Source organism: Carcharodon carcharias, chromosome 19 (genome assembly GCF_017639515.1).
Source record: "Carcharodon carcharias isolate sCarCar2 chromosome 19, sCarCar2.pri, whole genome shotgun sequence".
In the NCBI taxonomy this organism is placed as follows: Eukaryota; Metazoa; Chordata; class Chondrichthyes; order Lamniformes; family Lamnidae; genus Carcharodon; species Carcharodon carcharias.
In genome coordinates this window covers 30089540-30115469 of record NC_054485.1, presented here as the reverse complement: position 1 = coordinate 30115469, position 25930 = coordinate 30089540, and the positions used below count along the sequence as shown (strand labels likewise).

At 41.2% G+C, this 25930-nt stretch overlaps 1 protein-coding gene across 4 annotated transcripts in view; it reads left to right on the top strand.

The window, feature by feature from the left end:
* The window catches only part of LOC121291700 (non-compact myelin associated protein), a 78981-nt gene extending 54476 nt beyond the window's left edge, over window positions 1-24505 (top strand). For 2 of the 4 annotated variants that reach the window (XM_041213191.1, XM_041213192.1), the window contains exons 4-7: window positions 194-306; window positions 17438-17524; window positions 18737-18821; window positions 22146-24505. In XM_041213191.1, coding sequence (XP_041069125.1) covers window positions 194-306; window positions 17438-17524; window positions 18737-18821; window positions 22146-22287 — 427 coding nt within the window. In that variant the 3' untranslated portion in view covers window positions 22288-24505. The remainder of the gene's footprint in view (window positions 1-193; window positions 307-17437; window positions 17525-18736; window positions 18822-22145) is intronic. The other 2 variants (XR_005946052.1, XM_041213193.1) reach the window with 1 other exon arrangement.
* The last annotated feature ends 1425 nt before the right edge of the window (window positions 24506-25930 follow it).

The following is a 25930-nucleotide window of genomic DNA, read 5'->3' as shown; positions in this document are numbered from 1 at the left end:
GGACTACAGTACATTCCTATCAAAGTTTTTTAACATGGTTCCCTTGCCCCCTGCCCTTTATAGTCTTTCATCTTCAAGAATTTATTTAGCTCCCTCTTAAATGAAGGTTGACTGCATTTCAGTTGTCATTTTTACTTCTTTTTCCTATTAGCTCTGTGTGAAAAGCCCTTACCCTTTCTACTTTTGTTTCCAGGATGAATCTTGAGTTTATGCCCCTCTTGTTATTGCCCCAGGTTTTCCTGGGGACTTGTGCTGTAGGGACTTTTGAACAGTGCAAAAGAACAAGGAAATTAATGGAATTCAAGAGTAAGTGACTGGTATTATTCTTTATGATCTCCATATTTTCTGGGGTCTTTTTTTTGTTGCTCCTCGTTACCCAAAAACAGTCAGAACGTATTTTTTGTTGCTCTGCCCCTACTGAAATCAATGGTAATTGCAATTTTCCTGCATTTAAGCCAGTTTTCATGTTGCTGCTACTCGCATTGGCAGTAGTAACCCAGCCAGGTTTATTAATCCTACATCAGTGTGGAAACGGAGAGCCAAAATCAAATGCGGTCTACAGCGATATTTTTCCCTTGGTTAATGATTGTTGCTATAATTTTGTGATAGTGACTGTGCTGGGAACTTCTCATCTGCCACAAAACACAAAGGAATCAAAACAGCTTGACCTTGTTTACTTCATCAAGTCATTTGTTATTTGGAATAAATCAGTGGTGGGCTCCGATTATTTTAGCAGGATGTCAGTGTTAAATACAAAAGTTTATTTGTAAGTTAAATGTTATTTAGGAGGCTACACTTCATTCACATAAAACCTTCCAATTGCTCCAGATAGTTGTCTACGCCATCAGTCCAGTTGTTAGATTGGTGACGAGTGCCTGATTCTGTGTTTTGCTCACAGCAGCGTATTCTAAGTAGAAAACCAGGAAACTTAGGAGCACTTCAGCAACAGCGAAATTCCCTCAAGATTGCGAGCTTCAGGCTATAAGTCATAGATCTTGTGATTGCATAAATTCTGGGTCAGTTGATTCACTAACCAGTATATATAAACTTATACTATGTAGTTTCTCAAAACTTTTCACAATTTTTGAATGTTTCTATGAGATCTCTGTTTAACCTACTATGTACTGTGAATACAGCCCTTGTTTTTAAAATGATCTCTGCATCCCTAGGTGGGAGAATGGGCAGTAGTTGGCTCTGCTCCTGTGGAACCGAACATAAGATACAGATCCGTCCTGGTAGATGATATCCTCTGCAAGAATTCCCATTGTTCCCATCTCCCATGCTCAAATGATACTGGATACCTCCATTTGGTGTGATGTAGTGACATAAGTGGGGCCCATAGAAGTGTACCAGGCTGGATTCTTAGCCTGGTGAGCACCTAAAAAGGAATTTCTATCCCTGGGAAATTGCTTCCCTAGAAAGAGCCAATTCTTAGTGTTGTTGAAGCTGTTACTGAACCTACAAGAGGTTTACCTGCGCTTTGCAGGCTGTGCAGCACTACAATCCCAATATTCCTCCATCTAATCGGTACCTGTGATATTTTCATATTGGTATGATGTACCCAGGAACTCTGGTGGGTTTAGAGTCATTTGTCACTAGTGGAGCACAACTCTCACACCACCATAGTTTAGGCAGTAGATTGAGATTGCTGATATTTGGCTTCTCCATCTTTCAGCACATTAGCGTGCAATTGTCCATGAATCACAAATAGAATTACTCCAGATACATAAATGAACTGATTGAAGGTGAGAGAACTAAATGTAAAGCAATGTATGTCATCTATATTGAGAGAGACAGCATGGGTGCCAGCCACTGGGAAAGGGTTAGTAAATGTGCCAACCACTGTGGGAAGGGCAGTAGGAGTGCCAGTCGCTAGGAGAGCAGCAATAGGGGTGCCAAACACTGGGAGAGGGGCAGGAGAGGTGCAGACTGAATACTACGAAATATAACAACAGAAACAAGCCATTCAACACAACTGGTCCATACCGGTGGTTCTGTTCCACACTAGCCTCCTCTCACCCCACAAGCATATCCTTTTATTCCTTTCTCCCTCGTGTGTTTATCAATAGCTTATGTTATCTACACTATTTGTCTCAACTATTCCTTGTAATAACAAGTTCACATTTTCACCATTCCAATACAAGAGGTTCATCAAATGAAAGGGGTGCAAAGACCTTTAACATGAAAAGTCAAGCAGTTACTGTGGATTTATTGGTAAAAGAACTGAGAGGAAATGAGAATTTTTTCACACAAATTGTTGTGATCTGGAATGCATTACCTGAAAGGGCAGTGGAAGCAGATTCAATAATAACTTTGAAAAGGAAACTGGATAAGGGCATGAATGGGGAAAAAAAAAGCAAGGCTATGGGAAAAGAGCAGGGGGAGCTGGATTAATTGGATAGCTCTACCAAGGAACTGTTACAGCACAATGGGCCAAATGGCCTCCTCCATCATTCTATCTGATGGACAATTTAGCTGGGGCTGGTCAAATTTGCAACATCCATGTTGAGTGCTCTCAGATCAGTTGTGGCTTGGCCACGTGCAGAGTGTTAACCCATCCACAGAAGGGCTCTCCAAAGTGCATCATTGTGAATATTTTTTTACCCAATCCAGTAATTCTTATCAACTTTGGGCATGATTTTCCAGTCCTGTTGAAAGTCAGTGGACTTTTGACTGCCTCTCCAAGTTTTCCCGTCGTGGGTGGGACTGGAAAATCCCAGCCTTTGGGCAGAATTTTGCCCTTGATGGGTGGATGGGCCCAACCGGCTCGGCGGTGGGCGGACAGCTGATCGCCGCCACTGAAATGGGCCCTGCCGCCCTTTTGAGTGGGCAGGCCGATTAAGGCCTGTCCAGCGTGACGCCTGACAGGAAGTGCGATGCACTCCCTGTGCCGGGGGTGGGAGGGATTCCCTAACTGTCAAAGTGCGCTTTCGCGCACATCTCCCTGAGACTAAGTGCTCTCTCAGGGAGATTGGTGAAAGCCTTATAAACATCAAAATAGAAAAATAAAAAAGTTATTAAAATGCCCCCCTCATGTGACAATGTCACACAAGATGGGACATGTTAATAAATATGACTAAAACTTTATTAAACTTTTTAAAAACCGACATGAAACCTCATCCCATCAGCGGATGAGGTTTCATGTTTCTTCAGAAGCCCGCTGGGGCTCCTGGCCTGCCCGCCAGCCTTAAGGTTGGACGGGCAGGGCCTTTAATTACCTTAATTATCCTGTCAATGGCCTCAATTGGCAGTTGATAAGTCGGTGGGCGGACAGCTGATTGCGCTGTCCACCCTCCTTCCTGAATATTTAAATGGGGTAGGATGACCTTTGAGTGAGATTGCCAGTTTAGGCTGGAGCGAGGGTAATTTTATTAAATGAGCTTGTGCCTACCATAAACTGGGTTGAGTCTTCTCACAGTGATTTCATATAAAACTTTCCCAGCCAACAGAGAGAGAGAATAAGAGGATTCTTGTCCACCAGTTCAGGGTGGATTTGAATTCAGTTCCAGAAGTTAAAGAATAGTCATTTGGGTCAGATAACGATTGAAGATTATAATATGATCAAAGACTTTATGACATGTAGTTCCAGTCTTGCTGGATCCGCAAGGCCCTCTGTGGAATGTGATTCATCATTGTTGAACAGTATAGATTATACTGTTAAATAAAAACAGTTAGCATCTCAGGCTAATGGCCTTTGTAAGAACATTGCAATGCTAATATAAGATTGATGTCCCGATTATTTCCATGGAAAAGTGATTTCCTTGCCAGCTTTCCCTGTGGCCATTTGGTTTATGGAGAGTCACTGATGGTACAGATTATAAACTGTTTCTTGGAAGGGGTAAGCTAATAGACCAAGCAGCCTTCTGTCAATTCAAAGATACCAGAGGGCAGACTTGTAGAATACTCAAGTCCCATCTTATTTCCCCACCCTCAATCTCAGAAGTAGAACACACACATGCAACTCATTTTATGTACATTAAAACGATGACACCTTTTAGGTCTGCAGTAACTGGGTGATTGCAATTCCATAGTAATGGTGTTCTGCAAGGGCATTGTAGCAACCTCCTTTGTCCACCTCACCTTAGTGTGGGTCTTGAGGAGGAGAATGGCAAGAGAAATATTATCTTGGCCAGACAACACCAGAGACCACTGAGGAATAAGTGGTCTGTGTGGCCTGACCCTATGGGCAGGATTTTTCGGATGGTGGGGTTTCCCTCCTCACCACCCAAAGAGTCAAAAGGGAATGCATCCCTGCCAATACCAGCTACCCCACAGCCATTTTACACTCAGCGGGGCATTAATTGGCTAAGGGTGAGCCTTCTGCCCCCATCTGTGAAGAAAGTCCTATCTTAAGAGCTGCTGGCCAGTCCAGTTGACTCACACTTCTGTAGTTCCAGCAACGGCTATGCTGGGACTACAGGCAGTCCCCAAAGAAGAGAAGCTAATGGAGGCCAGACTTCAGATAAATCTGGAGTATTGGTGGGGCTTGGCTGGCAGGCCTCAGTGTGGGGAGGTCGGGGACCAGTTTTGGGAGGCCAGAAGGGGCTGTTGACCTTGGGGGAGGGGTGCCTCCAATGGGCATAAGGGACTCCAAAAGGAGGCTCTCCCTCCTTCTTGTCTGACACCAGCTTGCCCAGTAAAAGCTGCCAGGCTACCCACCTGGTATCAGCCTCCCCCTGCAGTCGGTAAAATGATGGCAGGAGTGGGATGAGACACGTAAGTGGCTATTAATTGGCTACTTAAGGGCCTCAATAGGCCCAAGGGCAGGTGGGCTGCCCAAAGCCTTCATGGCCCCCCATAAAAAGGGAGCAGGGTCAGGGCAGGTTGGTAGGTGGCAGGCAGGCCACGCACTATATGTTACGAGCTCCCCTCCCCCACTTTCAAAATTATGAAAGGTTTTGATAGAGAGAATGATTCTTCTTGCAGGAGAGAGCATAAGTAGAAGCCATCAATATAAGATAGTCACCAAGAAATCCAATGATTGCGGGGGACTATAAAATTCCTTGTCCATATAACTTGTCCAGCCTCAGCTGGAGCACTATATACAATTCTGATCATCATATGGATAAAAGGTGTTTTGCCACTGCATAGTGTGCAGCAAATGGCAATTAAACTGATAGCTGACATTCGGTAGCTTAGTTACAGGGAGAGACGTCAGTTTATTTGATTGAGCTCGGTTGTGATGCCTGTTATTACACAGGATTACATAGGATATATGGCACAGAAACAAGGCATTCGGTCCAACTAGCCCACACAGATGTTTATGTTCCACTCGAGACTCCTCCCATTTTTATTCATCTAAATCTACCATCATAACCATCTATTCCCTTCCAACTCTTATTCTTGTCCAGCTTCCCCTTAAATGTATATAGATTATTCGTTTCAACCACTCCCTGTGCTACCAAGTTCCACATTCTTGCCACTCTTCGGTAAAGAAGTTTCTTCTGAATCCCCTATTTGAATTATTGGTGATTATCTTATATTGGTCACCTCTAGTTATGCTCTTCCCCACAAGAAGAAACATTCTCTCTGTGCCCACTCTATCAAAACCTTTCATAATTTTAAAGACCTCAACTAGGTCAGCCCCCCTAGCATTCTTTTTTCAAGAGAGAAGAGACCCAGCCTGCCAATCCTTTTCTAATATGTATATTCATGCATTTCTGGTATCATCCTTGTAAATCTTCTGCACGCTCTCGAGTGTCTCTATATCCTTTTTACAATATTGTGTAGGATTCTAATGAATATAGCCAAACCAAGGTTTGATACAGGTTAGCATAATTTCCCTACTCTTCAATTCTATCCCTTTAGAAATAAAGCCTAGTGTTTGGTATGCTTTTTCCTGACATTGCTAACCTGTGGCACAATGTTTAATGATTGCTGTATTTTTACTCAAATCATTTGTTTCTCCCACTGCACCTTCCAAGTAATGAGCGACATCCCCATTCTTCCTACCAAAATGTACTACCTCACTTCTATCTATGTTATAAACTTCATTTGCTGATTATTTGCCCATTCTACAAGTTTATGAACTTGTTGCAGTCCTCCTTAGTATTGACTATCCCCCCATTAGCATCATCGCCAAAATTTAGAAATTGTACTTTTGATTCCAAAGTCCAGACCATTAAAACAGATTGTGAACAGCAGTCATCCCAGCACTGATCCACTTCCCGCCTCCTGCTACTCTGATTAACTTGAAGCCAAGTAGCAATTCATTCTGCCCCTTATTCATTGACTCCACATTTTCTAACCTCATTCTTTAGTCTATTATGGGGCACTTTGTTCAAGGCTTTTTGAAAATCCAGATAAATTACATCTACTGCATTACCAATGTCTACACTTTCTGTTACATCCTCAAAAAATTCAGTGGGCAGCATTTTCCCATTGGTGAACGGGGGGCTGCTTGCCAACGTGTAAAATGATGCACATCATTGCACATCATTTAGATTTTCAGTTCGGCGGGCACGCAGCTGAGTTGTCAAAGGCCATTTGAAACTTAATTAGCTCAATTTAATGAGCTGCCCGTCCAACCTTAAGGTTGTCGGGCAGGCGAAGAGCCCAGGCAGCCTTCGCATTTTTCATGAAACCTCATCCACAGGCAGGATGAGGTTTCATAAAGTGTTTTAAGATCTAATAAAAATTTATACATTTATTCTTTGACATGTCCTAGCCCATGTGATAGTGTCACAGGAGGGGACATTTTAAAAGTTTTAAAAACCTTAATTTAAAACTTTAATACTGAAACAAGTCTCCCTGAGGCACCTCCTCTCTCTGCAGGTTCTCTTCTCACAATTCTCCATTGGCCAACAGGGAGCGCACAGCACTTCTGGTTGCGCTTCACGATGGGCGGGCCTTAATTAGCCTGCCTACGTAAAATGGCGGCGCGGACCTGATCGGGGGTGCCCGACCCCCTGCCCCCACACAACCCTCCCCCGATTGGAGGAAGTTTCTGGCCAGTAAGAATGGCTAAGCAGGATTTTCCCTTTTGAAATACATGCTGTCTATTCATTATTACCGTTCTCATTTCTAGAAGTTCTTCCATTATATTCTCTCCTTTAATGAAGATTCCAATATTTTTCCTACCATCAGTATTAAGCTGGTCTATAATTCTCAGGACATTTCTGCCCCCTATCTTAAATATTGGAATTAAATTCATCATAGCCGGCAGTCCCTTGGAATTGGGGATGATGTCCGTCAGGCTTGGTGAGACTGCAGATGACTGAGGAGCCCGATTCTGGATCCACGTGTTCTTCTGCAATGGGGGCACATTGTTGCACAGGTGAATGGAAACCACAGCCCCGCGATGGCTTCCTTCTCCTTCCTCTGCCATCACCGTTCTGCCTCGCTGTGGAGTCGCTGAGCCTCACAGTGGCTTGTGCCTTGATGGTGCATTGTGGTGGTGCATTGCCAAGCGATTGGCAGCATTCTCCTCCCAATCAGTGGTATTAATGCCTCCATGCTTTAGGCAACCTTGAGCGTATCCTGATACCCTTTCCTTTGGCCACCCTTTCAGTGTTGGCCAATGGAGAACTGTGAGAAGAGAACCTGCAGAGAGAGGCGGTTTTCGGGCATCCAGATGCAATGGTCCATCCATCAGAGCTGGTTCCGCAGGAGCAGGGCTTCAATGCTGGTAGACGCAGCTTCATGGAGGATGCTCGCATTAGTCTGGCGGTCCTCCCACTTGATCCCCAGGATTCAATGCTAGCACCACTAATGGAAGCTGTCAAAGATCTTAATGTGGCATGGGTAGACAGTCCATGTTTCGCTGCAGTAGAGGGGTGTGGTCAAAACTACAGCCTTATAAACCAGAACCTTTGTTGACTTCCAAAGGTCCCTATTGTCAAAGACACATTGGCGCAGATTGAAGAAGGCAGCACTGGCACAGTTGACTCGGTGGTGGACTTCCTCATCAATGATAGTCCCTTGGGAGAGATGGCAGCCGAGATAAAGAAAGTGCTGCACATGCTCCAGAGCCGCCCCATAAACGTGGATGGCAGGGAGGATGTTCAACTGGCCCGGGGAAGGTTGGTGAAGGGCCTTCATCTTGGCGATGTTTAAGGACAGGCCAAGCCTCTTATACATGGTGTTCAAGAGGTCAAGCGTCCTTTGCATGACCCATACAGAGTGAGCCATCACGCAGCAGTCATCTGCAAACTGAAGATCGTGGATGTCCATGGTGATAAATTTTGTTTTTGCCCGAAGTGACCAAGGGTGAGGAGGTTCCCATCCAGACGATCCTGAATGCTGTTGAAATTACATTACCCAACCACCAGTCCTCTGCAACTGCACTTTTTTTTCCTAACAAATTGCTAATTTGAGTAGCAGTGCCTCTTTTATCTGTTCTTTAAATTATTGTAAACTATTTGTTTGCAATTCATCTGGCCCATGGGCTTTGTCCTCTTTGAGTTTGTTTATTTTGTTCAATATATTCCCTTTTTTATTTTTAATGCATTTACCCCATCTCATCATTCAATGTCATGTCTATCTGTTTGTCTCCCTGGTAAATACCAAATTGAGATAATTATTTAATATTTCTCCATGGTTACCTGTGGTTTTATCCTCTCTATCCCTTAACGGTCCTATTCCCATCACCAGCCTTTCTTGTTTATTGATGTACCTGCGAAGTATTTTCATGTTTTGTTTTATGTTCCTTGCTAATTTAATTTCATTGTTCTTCTTTGCCTTCCTAATTGTTTTTCTGACTTCTCTTCTACTTTCTTCATATTTTTCTCATCATGCAGTCCTCTGTTGTCTTTAAGGTTTACCTTTTTCCTAACCCTCAGTTGTTTCCTTATGCCTATATTCATCCATGGTTTTTAGTTCATGTTTTTTCATACAATATATTTTTCCTGAAATCTGTTGAACACAGTTTTAAATATTTCGCGTTGTTCTACTACGTTGTTTACTAATATAGTTGCTCATTTTATTTTCCTAACTTCTATTCTCAGCCCCTCAAAATCAGCTTTTCTCCAATCTATAAACTTTGTTTTCATCAGACTTATATCCTTCTCTTTCATCAACTTAAAGTATATTTTGTTATGGTCACTATTGTCTAGCTGCTCCCCTACCTTCACTTATCTGCTCTGGTTCATTCCCCATTACTGGATCTAATAACAAATCTTCTCTTGTTGGGTTTTCTTACATGTTGGGTTAGAAAGGACTCCTGTACTCATAGTAGGAACTTCATTCCCTTTTCTCCTTTACCTCCCTCTGTGCTATTTTGAATGGTCTTCCTTTGTTCATGACTAGCCTCATACGTGAGGAAAGGTCACTTGGGCCTGATTGTGAAGGACTCCCTGTTCCCTTGCAACCAAAGCTCCCAATATAAAAAGCAATCTTCAGGTGAGGAGGAGGAAAATAGAGGAGAAAAATAAAGAGAAAAGATTTAAACCCCTGAAAATCTTGGTCAAGGAAAAGTGGAAAATGGTTGGAAGTGAGGAGTAATAATTTTTCGATATGACATTGCCCCAAGGCTAAACTGTTTCATTCTTAATGATGCAATTGTATGTGCTGAATTGCACATGTTGCCTGAGTGATTAGACACTGAGCTGACAAACATAAGGCTCTTAAAATCTGACACAGATTTCAGCAATGCATAGCAAATTGTTGCTGTTGTTTAATTGTCAGAACTGTGTGGGAACATAGCAGTACAATTAAATCAAAGGTGTGTGTACTATCTGGTGCAGTGATGAGCTAGTTGCTCATTATTATAATGTTTGTTTAGTAAGGTTTGCTGAGAAAATACAGGCAAGCTTAGTTAGAATGCTTGTACATGGTATGTAAAGCTCTGCAACCTGTCCCTACTCCATCTAATCCCAACGATTTAAAATACAGACAACATAAATATTGAATAATTTATCACAATATAATGTGAAATATGTGTTTCTGGCTTTAAAAGTGAAAGAATTATTCTGCATTTTTACATCTATATATATATTTATATCTGCACTTTTCTGATTTGTTTTTGTGCACTTTTTATAGACTTTATTTTTAGAAGGATGTGTTTTCCAAGTCACAAATCTGGAATTTTTGTTCATTCACGGGATGTAGGCACCACTGACTCAGCCAACATTTATTGCCCATCCCTAATTGCCCTTGAGAAGGTGGTGGTGAGCCACTTTCTTGAATCGCTGTAGTCCATGTGGTGTAGGTACACCCACGGAGCTGTTAGGGAACGAGTTCCAGGATTTTGACCTAGCGACAATGAGGGAACGGCGATATATTTCCAAATCAGGATGGTGATTGGCTTGGCAGGGAACTTCCAGGTGGGGGTGTTCCCATGTATCTGCTGCTCTTGACTGCCTATTTACTCAAGCTCAGAGGGAAGTTTTCAATCAAAGTCCTGAATTTAAATGTTCATTTAAGTCAAAAGATTTGGAAAGATAATTGGCAAAGGAAGAAACTCTTATTTACTTTATGGTTTTCACTGTAAAAATTCACATCCTAAACAGATGTACAATATGACATGCAGAATATAATGTGTTTATGTGAGGGAATAGATTTATTAATTTGCCTGCTGCTGTGATAAAAATGCTAAATATTTATTTTCTGAGAAATCAAAATCAATAACAAGATACTTCACTGTATCAAGGGAAATCATAGAATAATATAGCACAGGAGGTGACTATTTAACCCCACCAGGCCTGTGCCAGCTCTTTGTTGTAGCTATCAAATTAGCCTCATCCCTGGTCTTTCTCTATATCCCTGTAATTTTTTCCCCTTTGAGTGTTTATCCAATTCCCTTTTGAATGTTACTATTGAATCTGTTTCCATAACTTTTTAAGGCAGTGCATTCCAGATCACAGCTCGCTGCACAAAAAAAAGATTCCTTATGCCATCTCTGGTTCTTTTGCCGAGTATCTTAAATTTGTCCCTGTAGCATAAAGAGTTAATAGTTATGGTAATGAGATGTGATGTGTATCATGATGTAACAGTGGCATCAGCAGTAATGATCTAGTAGAAGTAACGTCCATACACTAGAGAGATGTACTTACCTTGTAGCTTATCACGTATATAGTGTAAATAAAGTAGCTTTGAAGAAACCCACCTGAGTCAGACCTAAGTCACCCATGAGTAGAGGAAAACTTTCCCAATATAGATTAGGCCATGAGATACACCACAAAACATGGTAACAACGATTTGGTGCTATCGACAGAACATCCATTGGGAATATCAGAAGAAGTCTTCTTCAAAGGAAGAATCAGAAGACATACCTTCGTGAGAGGCACACTGAGAATTGGTAGTGATATCAGCACCAGTCGAGCAGTCACTGCCCTTCCACAGCCATTCGAAAGCCTCGAAGGTCCACAGAGAGACTGGCGTTGGGAGCTGTGAAAAAAACACTTCCTGAGATATCGAGCAGCATCGAGTTTGCCTGCCAAAGAGCAGAAGTACCAGATTAGTTCGTTCCTCAATGCAGTGGAGCCTGTCACCAACGATGTCTGCCTGAAAAAGTGGGAAGGAGCTCTGCAGACTTTGAAACTGGCCTAAAAACATTCAATGCCTATTTCAGCCCCAAACAAAACCTGAAAATCAAGTGAATGCAATTCAGTCAGAGATCCCAAAGGGCTGGGGAATCCGTCGAATTGTTTCTTACAGACCTGTAGAGGCTAGCCAGTTGTTGTGATATGGTGCATTGAAAGATGAACTCATTCACAACTGCATTGTCATTGGAGTTCATGACGAAAAGCTGTCAGATTTTTTATAGACAAAAATACGACCTAACACAAGTTCAAGTGGTTTAATGTGTTAGGCAGGTCGAAATTAAGGAGCAAAATAAGACTATAATCCGTTGAGATATTGAGGCTTAAGATGAGACTGTTAGCTGGGTAGGCCCAAAGGCGGCAGCTGCATCCATTCAAAAGCCTGCTGAAAGAGGCAAAAGGGTGGTAAACCCTATAACAATCATCTTGGGGTGCTTACGTTGCAGCGCTAAGAAGCAGCACAGAGGGCAAGATTACCCAACAGAGGGTGCAGATTATTTCCAATGCCGAAAGACAGGACACTTCAAGCAATTCTGTAAATCTACAAGTTTCATTAAAGGAAGAAAGCAAGACAATGGCTATGAAATGCGGACAATTCAAGAAATTGGGAATAAGGAAAGAAATGAGGGGCGGAATTTCATGGCAGTGGGGTTTTACATTCCCACCAAAGTCAATGGAGTTTAGAATGGCTCGCTGCATTTTACGGCCCTGTCCCCACCGCGACGGGGCTGTAAAATTCCGGCCAAGGTTACAGATTTTCTAGGAGAAGTAAAAGATCACAAACAAGACTTTTGGTCAGTCACTTTGGAAGTCAAAGGCTTTAAAACTGATTTCAAACTTGACACCGGAGCTGGCCTTACAAAGCTGGCTGATAATTTGGAATGGCTCAAAACAATAAGCATCCAGCCATCAAACATTAAATTGCAAGGTCCAGCTGGTACAAATCTTCAAGTAAAAGGTCAGATAATTGCCACTCTTCACCACAAGGGGCGACAGATTACAGAGGCATTCTGGAAAAAGTGGACAAAGTCCAACAACAAAACAACAGGACAGAATCCTGTCAAGAATTCCCACAACTCTTTCAGCGGCTTGGTAAGCTCAAGCATGAATAAGCTTTGCTGCTTCAAGACGATAAGCCTGTATGTCTATCCACTCCCAGGAGGGTACCACATCCAACGCTGACAAAAGTTAAAGAGGAACTCAACAGAATATTACATAGAGATGTCATGTCACCCATCACAGAGCCAATCAGGTGGTGTTCAAAGCTTGGCCATTCCCAAGCTGAACGGTCAGGTCAGGCTTCGCGTAGACCCTACGTAATTAAACAAAGCCGACCAGAGGGAAGTCCATACTATGTCCTCAGTGGATGACAGCTTAGCAAAATCTGCCAATAGCATGCTCTCCAAACTTGACGCTATTAGCAGGTTTTGGCAAACACCCCTCGACCAGGAATCCTGGCTGTCAACAACATTTATTCCGCCATTTAGTTGATTCTATATTAACCGCCTTCCCTTCAGAATAACATCAGCTCCGGAGATGTTCCGGCGAACCATGTCAAACATTCTGGAAAGAAAACTGGGGGTAATTTGTCATCTGGATAACATACTTATTCATGAAGCCACAAGACAGGAGCATGATTATGAGTTTGTGAAGTTCTCAACGCGCTACAATTGGCAGGCCTCACCTTATAAAGAAAGTAGAAAGAAGTTTAAGCAAGGAGTCAGGAGGGCTAAAAGGGGTCATGTAAAGTCCTTGGCAATCAGGATTAAGGAAAATCCCAAGGCCTTTTATACATATGTAAAAAGCAAGAGGATAGCCAGGGAAAGGGTAGGCCCACTCAGGGACAGAGGTGGGAATCTGTGTGTGGAGCCAGAAGAAATGGGAGAGATACTAAATGAATACTTCTCACCAGTATTCACCAAAGAGAAGGGTTTAGCAGTCAATTTGTCGAGAGAAGAGTGTGTCGATAGCCTGGATCATGTTGAGATCAAAAAAGAGGTGGTGTTAGGCGTCTTGAAGAATATTAAGGTGGATAAGTCCCCAGGTCCAGATGGGATCTACCCCAGAGTACTGAGGGAGGCAAGAGAGGAGATTGCTTGGGCCTTGACAGAAATCTTTGTGTCCTCACTGGCTACAGGTGAGGTCCCAGAGGACTGGAGAATGGCCAATGTTGTTCCATTGTTTAAGAAGGGTAGCTGGAATAGTCCAGGAAATTACAGGTCAGTGAGCCTTACGTCAGCAGTAGGGAATTTATTGGAGAAGATTCTTCATGACAGGATTTACTACCATTCAGAAGTAAATGGGCATATTAGTGAGAGGCAGCATGGTTTTGTGAAGGGGATGTCATGTCTCACTAACTTGATCGAGTTTTTCGAGGAAGCGACAAAGATGATCGATGATGGAAGGGCAGTGGATGTTATCTACATGGATTTCAGTAAGGCCTTTGACAAGGTCCCTCATGGCATACTGGTACAGAAGGTAAAGTCGCACAGGATCAGAGGTGAGCTGGAAGGATAGATACAGAATTGGCTTGGTCATAGAAGACAGGGTAGCAGTGGAAGGGTGCTTTTCTGAATGGAGAGCTGTGGCTAGTGGTGTTCTGCAGGGATCAGTGGTGGGACCTTTGTTGTTTGTAATATACATAAATGATTTGAAGGAAAATGTAACTGGGCTAATTAGTAAGTTTGCAGACGACACTAAGATTAGAGGAGTTGCAGATAGTGAAGAGGATTGTCAAAGGATACAATGGGATATAGATCGGTTGGAGACTTGGGCGGAGAAATGGCAGATGGAATTTAATCCGGACAAATGCGAGGTAGTGCATTATGGAAGGTCTAATACAGGTAGGAATTATACAGTAAATGGCAGAACCCTTAAGTGCATCGACGGGCAGAGGGATCTGGGTGCACAGGTCCACAGGCCACTGAAAGTGGTAATGCAGGTGGATAAGGTAGCCAGGAAGGCATATGGCATGCTTGCCTTCATCGGCAGGGGTATTGAGTGTAAAAGCTGGAAAGTCATGCTGCAGCTCTATAGGTTGATCATGCCATAGCCCAAGACTTATTGCTTATTTCAGAAGTGGAAGTATTCTCATCAGTCATAACAAATTCTCTACAAGCTTCTGAGAAAAAACTGCAAGAAAGCAGAAAACACAAAAGGAAGATGTGGAGTGTACCCATGTTAGGACATTTTGCCAATGGTTTGCTCTAAATATTGTCCAAAAGACCAGCTTTTATGGAAGTACCATGAACAGAGGAAACATCAGTGATAGTGGATGATCGTCTAGTATTTAACCATCAACTGGTAATATTCAAGGCTATGAGGGTGAAGATTCTTCATGGAATCCATGGGCGTCCCTTTGGAATAGTGAAGTGTAGAAGTCGTGAACATCAATTTGTCTGGTGGCCAGGCGTTTCAAAGGCAATTCAAGACTTTGACTTGTCATGCCATATTTGTACGATTACTAGCCAGCCACCCACAGAACCTTTATTACCATCTATTTTTCCAGATAAGCCTTGGAAAAGATTGGGACTGGATCTCTTTGACATAAGATGAAAACTGTACTTTGTGACAGTGGATTATTATTCAAGGCGGTTAGAGGCTACCAGGCTCCACACTTTGATAGCTGAAACTGTGATAAGGGTGTTTTAGAATATCTTCTCCATTCCTTGGTTTCCAGGAAAAATTGTTTTGAACAATGGACCACAGTTCATGAACGAATCCTTACAGAAATTTACAGAAGACTATGGAATCACTCACATTACTAGTTCTCTTCATCTACAGGCCAATGGAGGGGCTGAAAGAGCAGTGAAAACCATTGAAATGCTAATGACTAAGCATAGGGATTGGAATTGAGTCTTGCTGAATTACAGATCTATGCCTTTAGTAACAATTTTTCACTGGCAGAGCTGCTCATGGGTCGATGGCTTGAAAACACAAATTCCTTTGTTGCAGTAGAACTTACAACTGAATGTTACATCAATTGACCATAAAAGAGTGAGGAATATGGAGAACACCTAACGTGATAAACGGAAGAACTGGTATAAGTCCAGGCATAGAGTGAAGCCTTTAGCTCCATTAGTACCAGTCTGGATTCAGGATTGAAAACTTGAAGGCACAGTCCTTAAATGAACAGAACAACCGCGTTCCAATCTCATCCAAACTCTGTTTGGCATGTGGAGAAACAGAAAAACTCTAATCTTATTAGAGGCTGCAAGAACAAATGAGTTTGATTATCACATGATCTGGGCTGGATTATCTGAAAACTGCATCAATCACCTCGCAGAAAGGCAGCCCAGTCAATGAACCAGTTCAAGACCATCACCCTTGTTCACTGGTGACGAGAACAAGATCAGGGAGAGCTGTGAAGACACTGCAAAGGTTTAACCTGTGACTTTGGGGGCAGGTAGTGGTAGGACAAATGAAATGTAAATAGTTTAAGAAATAGTTTAACATTGTTATTTAAAAAGTTGACTTTATACTTGGGGAGAAGATTTAGCACAATGGGTTAATAGCCATGGTAATGACATAGTGATGTGTATCATGATGTAACAGTGACATCAACAGTCATGTGCTAGAGACTCTGTAGAGAAGATGGAATATTCTGTACTCAAGAGATGTACTTACCTAGTAGTTCATCGTGTTTATAGTATAAATAAAGTCAGATCAAAGTCACTCATGAGTAGAGAGAAACCTTCCCATTATAGATTAGGCCATGAGATACACCACAAAATAGTTTCCTCTGGTTACTGACCTTTCTGTTACTGAAAAGTTTTTCCTTCACATAATTCTTCATAATTTTGAATACTTCAGTCAAATCTTCTCTTAACCTCTTTCGTTCTAAGGAGGATATACAGAACTGAAATAAGTCACTCAACCCAATTAGCCTGTGCTGATGTTTATACACCACATGAGTTTCATTCTGTCTGCCTCATCACAGTCATTCAGCTTATCTTTCTGTTTGCTTTTCTCTCACTTCTCTAGTTTCTTTTTGAAAGCATCTAAGCCATTTGCCTCATCCACTTCCTGTGGTAGTGAGTTCCACATTGTAACCACTCTCTGAGAAAAGGAATTTATCCTTATTTTCTGATAAGAGGGAGCTATAACTTTCCTTTATGTTCAAAGTTACCCCACAAAAAGCTGAAGGATTTATGCTCTGACTCTGTTGGTTCATATACAAAAATAAACACATTCCAAATGCTCTAAGAATTATTTCCCTGGAGGTTTGGTTCACTAACTTTGCATCAGAGGATTTGCAATCAGCAATCCTGGCAAACATAGAAATTTCTAGACATTGGATGCATAGGTGCATGTTAGAAGCTGTACCCTGCAAACTTGAATATCTGCAGCTAATGTTGATGGGCCTGCAACTTACATGAACTCAAGGCTCAAGCTTCTGGCACAAGCGTATAATGGAAAGTAATGACACAGAAAAAGCTGTAACATCGGTAACTTTAATTGTTTATTTTAATTTTCCAAAGTGATCCAAAGCCCAAATTGTTACAGTTGGTCAGGATTTGCAATTTTTCCTTTGGATTCTGGATATACATTTGAAGTGCCATGTCCTACAAGGCTAGAAAGTGGGATTAGGCTGGGTGGCTCCTTGTCAGCCAGCATGGATGCAATGGGTCGACTGGCCACCTTTCGTGCTGTAAATATCTATGATTCTCTCTGAACTAACATGGCAAGAGTTGTCAGATGCAGGACTCTATATGGAGTTTGTCTTTATTGTCTATTGGAGAAACTGACCAAAAGCAGAACAGGTGTGGGAGGATAGTGTCCTGATCAATGGGTGCAAATGATTTCGACAAACCATTTCATTCTTATGCCCAAAAATGCCGTTTCAATCCTGTGATAAAATTGTAGTTTTGTATTTGGCAATTCCAACTGGATTATGTTCAGGTTTAGAACACAGACTCCTTCTCTGATACTTGTTTTTGTGTTTTTCTCCTTGTCAGTGACCCTCAGCATGGCTTTCAATACAACAGAAGGAAATATCAACACAACGATGACTACAAAATCCCCCCAAGAAATTCTGTACCAGAGTAAGCATGTTTCTTGCTGCTTTTTATTTCCTTTTTCCCATCGTAAACCAGTTTATGTGATGAAACAGTGCAGGCTATTAACCAATGAGCTTCCATTTTAAACTTTATAGAATAATTTGTGACTTCAGTGCTTGTTAATATATTATGGTGGGATGGAGGAGAGGAGCGAGAAGAGGTTTACCTCATGGTTCAATCTCCTGCCAGCACGGAGCCGAATCAAGCGGACCAGATGTTCCCAGCTTTTATCATATTCTGCATGACCTCATCCCAACCAAAGATGGCAACTGGGGTCATGGAAACAGGAGTAGGCCATTCAGCCCCTCCAGCCTGCTGTACCATTCAATTAGATCATTGCTGATCTGAATCTCAAGTTATTTATCTGCCCTGTTCAATATCCCTTAGCACGTTACACTGCAAAACCTTTTCAGTCTCAGTTCTGAAATTTTCAATTGATGCATCCACGCCCCCCCCCCCCCCCCAACTCCAGCTTCAACAGCTTTTTGGAGAGGAGAGTTCCCAATTTCCTTGACTCTTTTTGTGAAGAAGTATTTTCTGGCATCACCCCTGAATATTCGTGCTCTAATTCTGAGGTTATGTCTCCTTATTCTGGATTTGCCCACCAGGGAAAATAATTTATCAACTTCTACACTCTCAAGTCCTTTAATCATCTTGAACGCCATAATTAGGTCACCACTTAATCTTCCAAACTCAAAAAAATACAAGATTAGTCGATGCAACCTGTCTTAACAATTTAACCCTTTTAGCTCGGGTATAATTCTGGTGATTCGGCACTGTACCCACTACTAGGCCAATAAATGCTCCCTAGTATAAAATAAGTAAAAATAATCTGATCGGATTAGGAAAAGAAAGGTTTTTTCTGCTTATTGCTATCAAGGGCTTCCTGCTGGAATGTGTGTTAATTCAGTCAAATAATCTGCCAACATTCCCTGTCTCGACTCACCTGCAAAGATAAATATTGGAATCTTCATATTGTTGGCTTTGAATCAAAATTAAATAAATTGGCTGCAATGACCCTTAATTGGAGTAGTAGTTTTGTGAGCAAAGTAACATATTAACAATTCGATGTCAGCTGGGTGAAGGAAACTGACCCCAACAACACAAACTTCCTCGCTCCCTAGTCTTCTGATAAGAACAGATGATGTTGGTAGAAATGCAAGTTCCACACTAACTGAGTTCTCCTTTGTGTTCCAGGTTCTGGTGCGATTGTAGCTGTCATTGTAATCGGAGTAATAATCATATTCACCCTGGTATTGGTCACTTTAAAGCACTGCAACAGGTAATGAAGGAATTGGGAAATATTATTTGCAATACTGATCTATCCATTCATTCATTCAATTAACAGCCTCAAATGTAAAAGTAGTTAGTTACACCAAACTGACACAAACATGCAAGGGAAAATTCTTACTTGAGTGTAAGACATGTGAAGTGGCTAACCCTAGTTTCCATCATTAATTTAAATAACCTCCAACTTTTAAGGTAACCATGGGGATTTGCTCAGGTATAAATACGTAGCATAATCTACTAAACAAAAACAAGGAACCCACAAAGCCAATCATTAGATACTTTTTCTTAAGGCAACTGCCACAAATTGGACCAATCAAATCATTCAAAACAATTTTTTCAAATTTCTTTTGATGACCATTTTCCTTCTTCTCTCAGGACAGAATATACAACTCAAAATCATATGACAACATACCAAGCATACAGAAAATAACAAAAACAGAAAATGCTGGAAAAACTCAGCAGGCCTAAAAGCATCTTTGGAGAGAAAGACAGAGTTAACGTTTCGAGTCCATATGACTCTTCTTCACAAAATAACACTAGGCGGTGCAATGACTTAGCCATTGTTCTGGGACCTAGGTTCAAATCCATCTGAGAACGAAGAGATAAAAGTCTTTTCTTCCTACTGACTGGAAGGGTCACATGTGAGATAAGTTTGAAAAGTCTTGATCCAATTTCTACTGAACAAACATAGAACTAAATCTTACAAGCTCACCCAGAGAGGTTGCAGCAGTGTTTTCCAGCTAAGGATCCCCAGCACCCAAGCTTTCCCCGAGAATCCCTAAAAGTTTCTGTCTGCACAATTTTCAGATCATTTGAAAATTGTACCAATTTTTCAAGATATATTGTTCTTACATTTTATGAAAAATAATCATTCGTTCAATAATATTTTACTTTATTTTAGTTTTTGTTTTATAATATATATATACAGTGGGAGGGGAGGAGGGGGGAAAGGATTGGGGTTCCACAGAGTTTCACAATATATAACAGGGTTCCTTAACCAAGAAAAGGCTGAAAATCATTGGGTTACAGGATGGCTGGCATGGACAAATGGCAAACTGATGCAGTAGGGTTACGTTACACTTCTGAGGTTAAGACTAAGACTGAGGACTATTTGAAGCCAAATAGAGGGCATTTTATTTTGTTATGATTGTGATATTCCTGATATGAGCATGTTTGATGTTCAGACTTGGTTCCCAAAATGGGAATAAATCCTTCCCTCACCTTGAAGAACATTTTTTTAACATAAAGATTACACAATTCAGCAAAAAAAACCCACTAAAGTTACCTTTAAAAATAATCATGTTACAAATGCCTGCAAAAGATTTTCCATGCACATGCCCTAGATCATCATCACTAGGTCCGGGCCTAGGTTCTGCTTCAGCCCCAGATTAGATCTGGGGATCTGTAAATTAGATCTGGACATTGGGTTTGGTTGTGTTCTAGATTTTGTTGACAAATTTTGTATGTGAAAGAACAACCTATATGATGGGAGTGGTCCTGTAATTTACATTGTACCCCTGTGGAAATACAACACCAAACGCTTTCCACAACAGTCCAAGTCACTGGAAAAAAAAGGCAGAAAATACACAAATAACAACTATGAGATACAAGTGGCAACAAAACAGAAAATTCTAAATAAAATTTGTCTGGCTATTGCATACATGACAGTGGGGATAACTGTTGTTACAGTGCTGTAACAGCTTCAACTAGAACTACAAATGCATTTTGAGAAGAAAGAACATGATATTTCTTTATAATCATGTAAATTTCTGAAGATTTTGGAAATCGAGGAGGGAAGACTTGCTTCTCAGCAAATACTGCAAGTTCACAGTGGGAAGTAGAAGGAATTTCTTGAATGTAAAGAAAAGAAATATAAGTTTTCTGAGAGAAAAGAATACATAGTTATTTGAATCATAAACAATTTTGAAGGTGGTAGGTAAATACTTGAGGAAGCACAACTCCCTTCCTAACAGCACTGTGGGTGTATCTACATCACAAGGACTGCAGCGATTCAAGAAGGCAGTTCATCATCACCTTCTCAAGGGCAATTAGGGATGGGCAATAAATGTTGGCCTAGCCATCGATGCCCACATACCATGAATGAATTAAAAATAAATAAATAATATTTGTGCCTTGCAGCGGTGGGGTGTTTGGATTGGGTGGTGGGATGATGGTGGAGGAAGAAAACCCTGGAAGTTAAGTGGAGCCCAACAAAAAAATTACCCTAGCTGGGATTGAGGAGAGTTGGAGTGAATGGCATGGGAGGAACAGTTGGTGGCAGTGGTGAGTGGAGCAAAAGGTTGGTGGAGAAAATAAAACAGTGGAGGTAGGAGGATCCCAACAACACTGACTCCAGCTGGAGGGATTGGTGAAGGGGAGTGGGTGTTGGGGTATGGCATGGGAGGAGGGTGTCAGCATGGGGGGCAGGGGAGGCATGGGATGGGGAAATGCATCTGAGGGATGGAATGGGGATGGCATTGGAAGAAGGGGAAGGATGGGATGGGAATGATATAAGAGGAGTGAAAGGAATGGGATGGATATGGCATGAGAGGGATGACATGGGAAAGATGGAATGGCATGAGAAGGGGATTTTAAGAAGTACTGTTGCAATTAAGGTGCTCATTTCACCACAAATGTTTTGCAGGTCTAATAGGTTGCAGGTTTTGTATAAAAATTTTAACTTGGTGTCAGCCATGGTTTAGGTTCAATTGGGTCAGTGGTAATCATCAAAAATATCCAAACCCACCTGTGTGGAATACTGGGGAGAATTATTAGAAGTTTATTCATGTTAATTTCATAATATTTCAACACAATCATTTTTCTTTCAAAAGCAAGCAAATTGTAGGCTAGAATGAATATGAAAGAAAGCAATCAATGTGGATTTGGGGGAAGAAGATGGGTCATGGACTATAGGCCGAGGTTGAGATAAGGCTGAGGCAGGGCCCCAGTGAATGGAATAGGTAGAGTGAGGTGGAAGCTGGAGGGGAGAAGACTTGGAATAGTGCAGGAAGAAAGAAAACAATATTTTAAAGTGAAAGAAAGGGAAAATTTGGTGAACAGGCAAGAACAAATGAGTTTTTAAAATGATATGAAGTAGGACCAAAAACCAACATGGTTGCCTTGTGTGTTTGTGGTTAATATTTTATGATGTTACGGTTCAGCATAGATCATTGTGTTTGTGAGTATCTAGAAATGTATGGACTATAATCATATTTACCTACATTTTATTATATTCTCACAGACACAAAACAATAAATAGTTTGGATATAGATATTGCACATATGTACCAACACTAACAGTTGATGTTATTCTATAGACAAAACAGATTGAAAAGGGAACTGGCACCAAAATCGTCAAAACATCCCTCGAGTCCACATGCAAAGGCCAGTATAACCACGAGCAGACCAACATCGCAGGTTTCTAGTTCATCAAATATTCAGTTGGAAAGGAAATGTTAACTGAACTGCTAATGGCATTGGAACAGAAGCATGCTTTCACAGATTGTGAATCTGGACTATTTGGGCCACAGAAGTGTGAAAGAAATGTATTGTTAAAATTGCCATCTTTATCCAATCTCTGGGGGAACGATTATCTCAGAGTTCACTAACTTTCTGAGCTGCACTTTGCTTTTTCAGACTGCAGAAATGTGGGAGTGAAAGCAGTTTTATCAACGATGGTAATTTCCTGATAAATGCTTGAGGTCACAGCCCCTCAAAAAACCTTTACATTTTGTTGACTAATACTTCAAAAAAAGCTTAATAGTTTTCTTTAAGTAGTGGAAATAATTGATCTTTTTCACTGATTAGAATATAGAATAAGAAAATCAGAGACAAGAAAAGCCCATCAATACTAATCTTTTTTATATTCTAACTCTCATTTTAACAACTGTATTTTGAAAAATACAATGATTTTGCCTTTATTAACTTGCTTTGTAAATTATCCTAATTGTTTATCACTGTGATAAAAAGGTATATGTGAATGGAATTGGAAGCATAAAAAAACTGAGAAAGAAATCCAAACATAATAGTGGACACACCGCTTCCAAAGTATTTGATTCTTCTGGCTTGATTTCCTTTCTTTTTAATTCTTTCACCGCAATATCTGCACATTGCAAGTTCCATCCTAAGTTTATCTATGCTAGCTTAGTTCCATTCGTATGTACCTGTGACCTTTGTTGTTTGACTATGTGCAATACTTTACATTTATCAGTGTTAAATTTAATTTGCAGTTTTTCTACCCAAACATGTAACTGACGTAGACTTTTGAAAAATTTTCAATGCTTTTAATGTTCTCTTTATTTTCCTTGGGTCATTTCAGTATCTATGAAACAACATGAGCCCAAGTATTGAATCCAGTCTGACACTCATGACCTTGGTTTTCTATTTTTAACCACATTCCTAAATGGTTCAATGTTATACCTGCCTTGGTGTAACTTCTTTATTTAATTAGAAGCCTTTTAAGTGGAACTTTTCCAAATACTTTCTGAAAATGTAGGTAAACTGTATCAAGGGTGTTCCAATATCTACTTTATCTGTAATGCCCTCAAAGAAATGAAGATGTTAGTCTGGCAGGATGTTTTCCTTTTAAATCCATGTTGCCCGATTTTTAAGTTATTGTTTTATGGGTGCACTTCTAATATATTGCTTGGAATAAGTTTTATCATTTTACTTATTATTAAAGCTAGGTTAGGATGCTAAATCTGATTTAGGCATCTACCTGTTAATGGACAGGCAGATGCCTAAATCAGATTTGCTGCCTTTTTTCTTTTAGCAGATTTATTTACAGTAAGAGTCTTCATTTCCCCCCTAGCCCATCCCCCTCCCCCTCAGATGCACCCCTGCCATTAAAATATGTTCTATTAAAACATATAATAAAGTAAATTAAAACCATTTACATTTGCAGGTTTCATAAACAAAGGCAATGCAATATCTGTATCCCATGGAACCGCTGACATTTTGTTTTCAAGTTTTAACTTTTCAGTGTTGGTTACATTTAGTTTTGCAGTTGTACTATTGCTAATTACTTTGTAATTTCTTTTGTTCATTCTTGTGACGAGATGTTTCTGAGAGTCGGCCATGTATTTTGGTATTGACAGATACTAGCAGAGAAGTTACAGCCGAAGGAAATTAAAGCAGTCACTGTGCAATCTTGTAGATGATACTTGGGCAGACTAATCTGTATTGAATAGTTTTTTTTTTATTTATTGTTTTGTGTAAATGCATATGTTAAAATTAGAGCAGTCTGGAATTAGCAGACCAGTATCATTGATTATAGAGTTTTCCTGATCTCCACCTGCCATCAGAAGATCACTCGACATGTGCGGTACCATTAAGGAAGATGAGTCATGCAAAGGCAGAAACAACCCAGGGCATTCTTGGGTTGAATGCAACACTGGCAAAGCCCCCAAGGACAGCTTCTTGACTGAGGAAAAAGAATCCCAAAAATGTGGAGACGGAACTGTAAGGTTATCAATTTAAATAAATGTCTAACTTGTTCATAAGGTGTAAGAATGTTTTGTTATATAAAATTGACTTTAAAAACATTATGAAGTTATGAAGAGAATGGTCATTGTTTACATTCAAAGTGACATGTGAAAGGATCAATTTTGGCAGTAAGTGAAACTGATTTTATTGTTGCACAACAGATTTTATTATTATAAAACTGCTGAATCTGAAATATGGGCATCTTCCTTTCATAAAATTTCCTGTTCACCAATAATTTTAAATCTGCCTTCACACACGTTAGTTGATAATATTTATACCACAGTGCAGTGCTAATCTGATAAAGGAAACTACACCCCATTGGGAAATGCTATTTTGATAGTCATTATGTACATTTGGCTGTTTTGCAATTTAGGATGGAATTTTCCATTTTGGAGACTTAAGTGCAACGGCGCAATGCGTTTCTGCTGGGCTGTTTGGCAGGAACTCGTGCTTGATTTCACGCTCGGAAGCTAATTAATTATGCATTGGGGAGTAGCTCTCCAAATTGTATGGCGGAGCAGGCACCGATTTGTTCGCCCTCAACGTTACCTAATGGGGTCGAAGATCCAGGCACCATATTTAAATGCCACCTGAACACACACATTCACTCTCTCCAGCCCAGCTGTGTGAGGAAACATTTCGAGATGGCTGCACCCAAGAAAAAAGCTGAACCAAGGTTCAGCAATGATGCCCTTGAGGTCCTCATCTGTGTAATCCACCAGCACCGAGATGTCCTTCACCCAAGGAATGGCTCCGTGAGGCCCGCCAAACTCATCTTGCTGGCCTGGGAAGCAATTGAAAGGGAGGGCAGCTTGTCAGGCACACAACCAAGAAATGCCATCCAGTGCAGCAAGAGGATGAATGATCTCATCCACTCTGCCAGGGTAAGTCAACCTTCAGCTCACTTCAAACTCATACTCTCATATTGGCAACATGCACTCAAAGGGTAACACTGCTCGGGGATCTCACACAACATGAGCAGGAGGCACATCAGCACTGATTGTCTCGTGGACACTTTAATATCATCAGCATCTCATCTATCATGCTGCACAAACTGCATCCTCAGCCCTTACTGGGGAGGACTCAGCACACACAGAACAGGCATGCACGCTTCCCAACCTCTGCTCCAACCCTTCTCATCACTTTCCATCCATTTGGCTCCACGCAGGCCAAGCTTACCTGAAACCAGAGGAGGAGATCCCAGACGGGAGGAGGGGTGGCCGACATACAGGAGCTCTCCAAATTTGAGGAGAAAGCTGTTATGTTGGTGGGGGAGGACAGGGATCGCTCCTGTGGGAAAGGCGCGATCAGCATCTCCCGGCAAACCAGTATGATGAGCTCTTCATGAGTTGATCACATCCTGACATTCACAGTGGGTGTCACACAATGTTCATGAATTAAATCTACTCTCTCTTACAAGCAGCAGCAGATCCAGACAGACCAGCAGAGCAAACATAAGTCTCAGCCCCCAGCCCACCTCAGAGAAGGATGATGAGGATCCATTTAAAGAACACCCATCACTGTGTTCACCTGCACCTCCACCAGCTCAAAGGCACACATCTCAATGGGTCATAGTTCTAGATTAAGCTCAGGTTCACTTTCTGGGAAGCCCTTTATG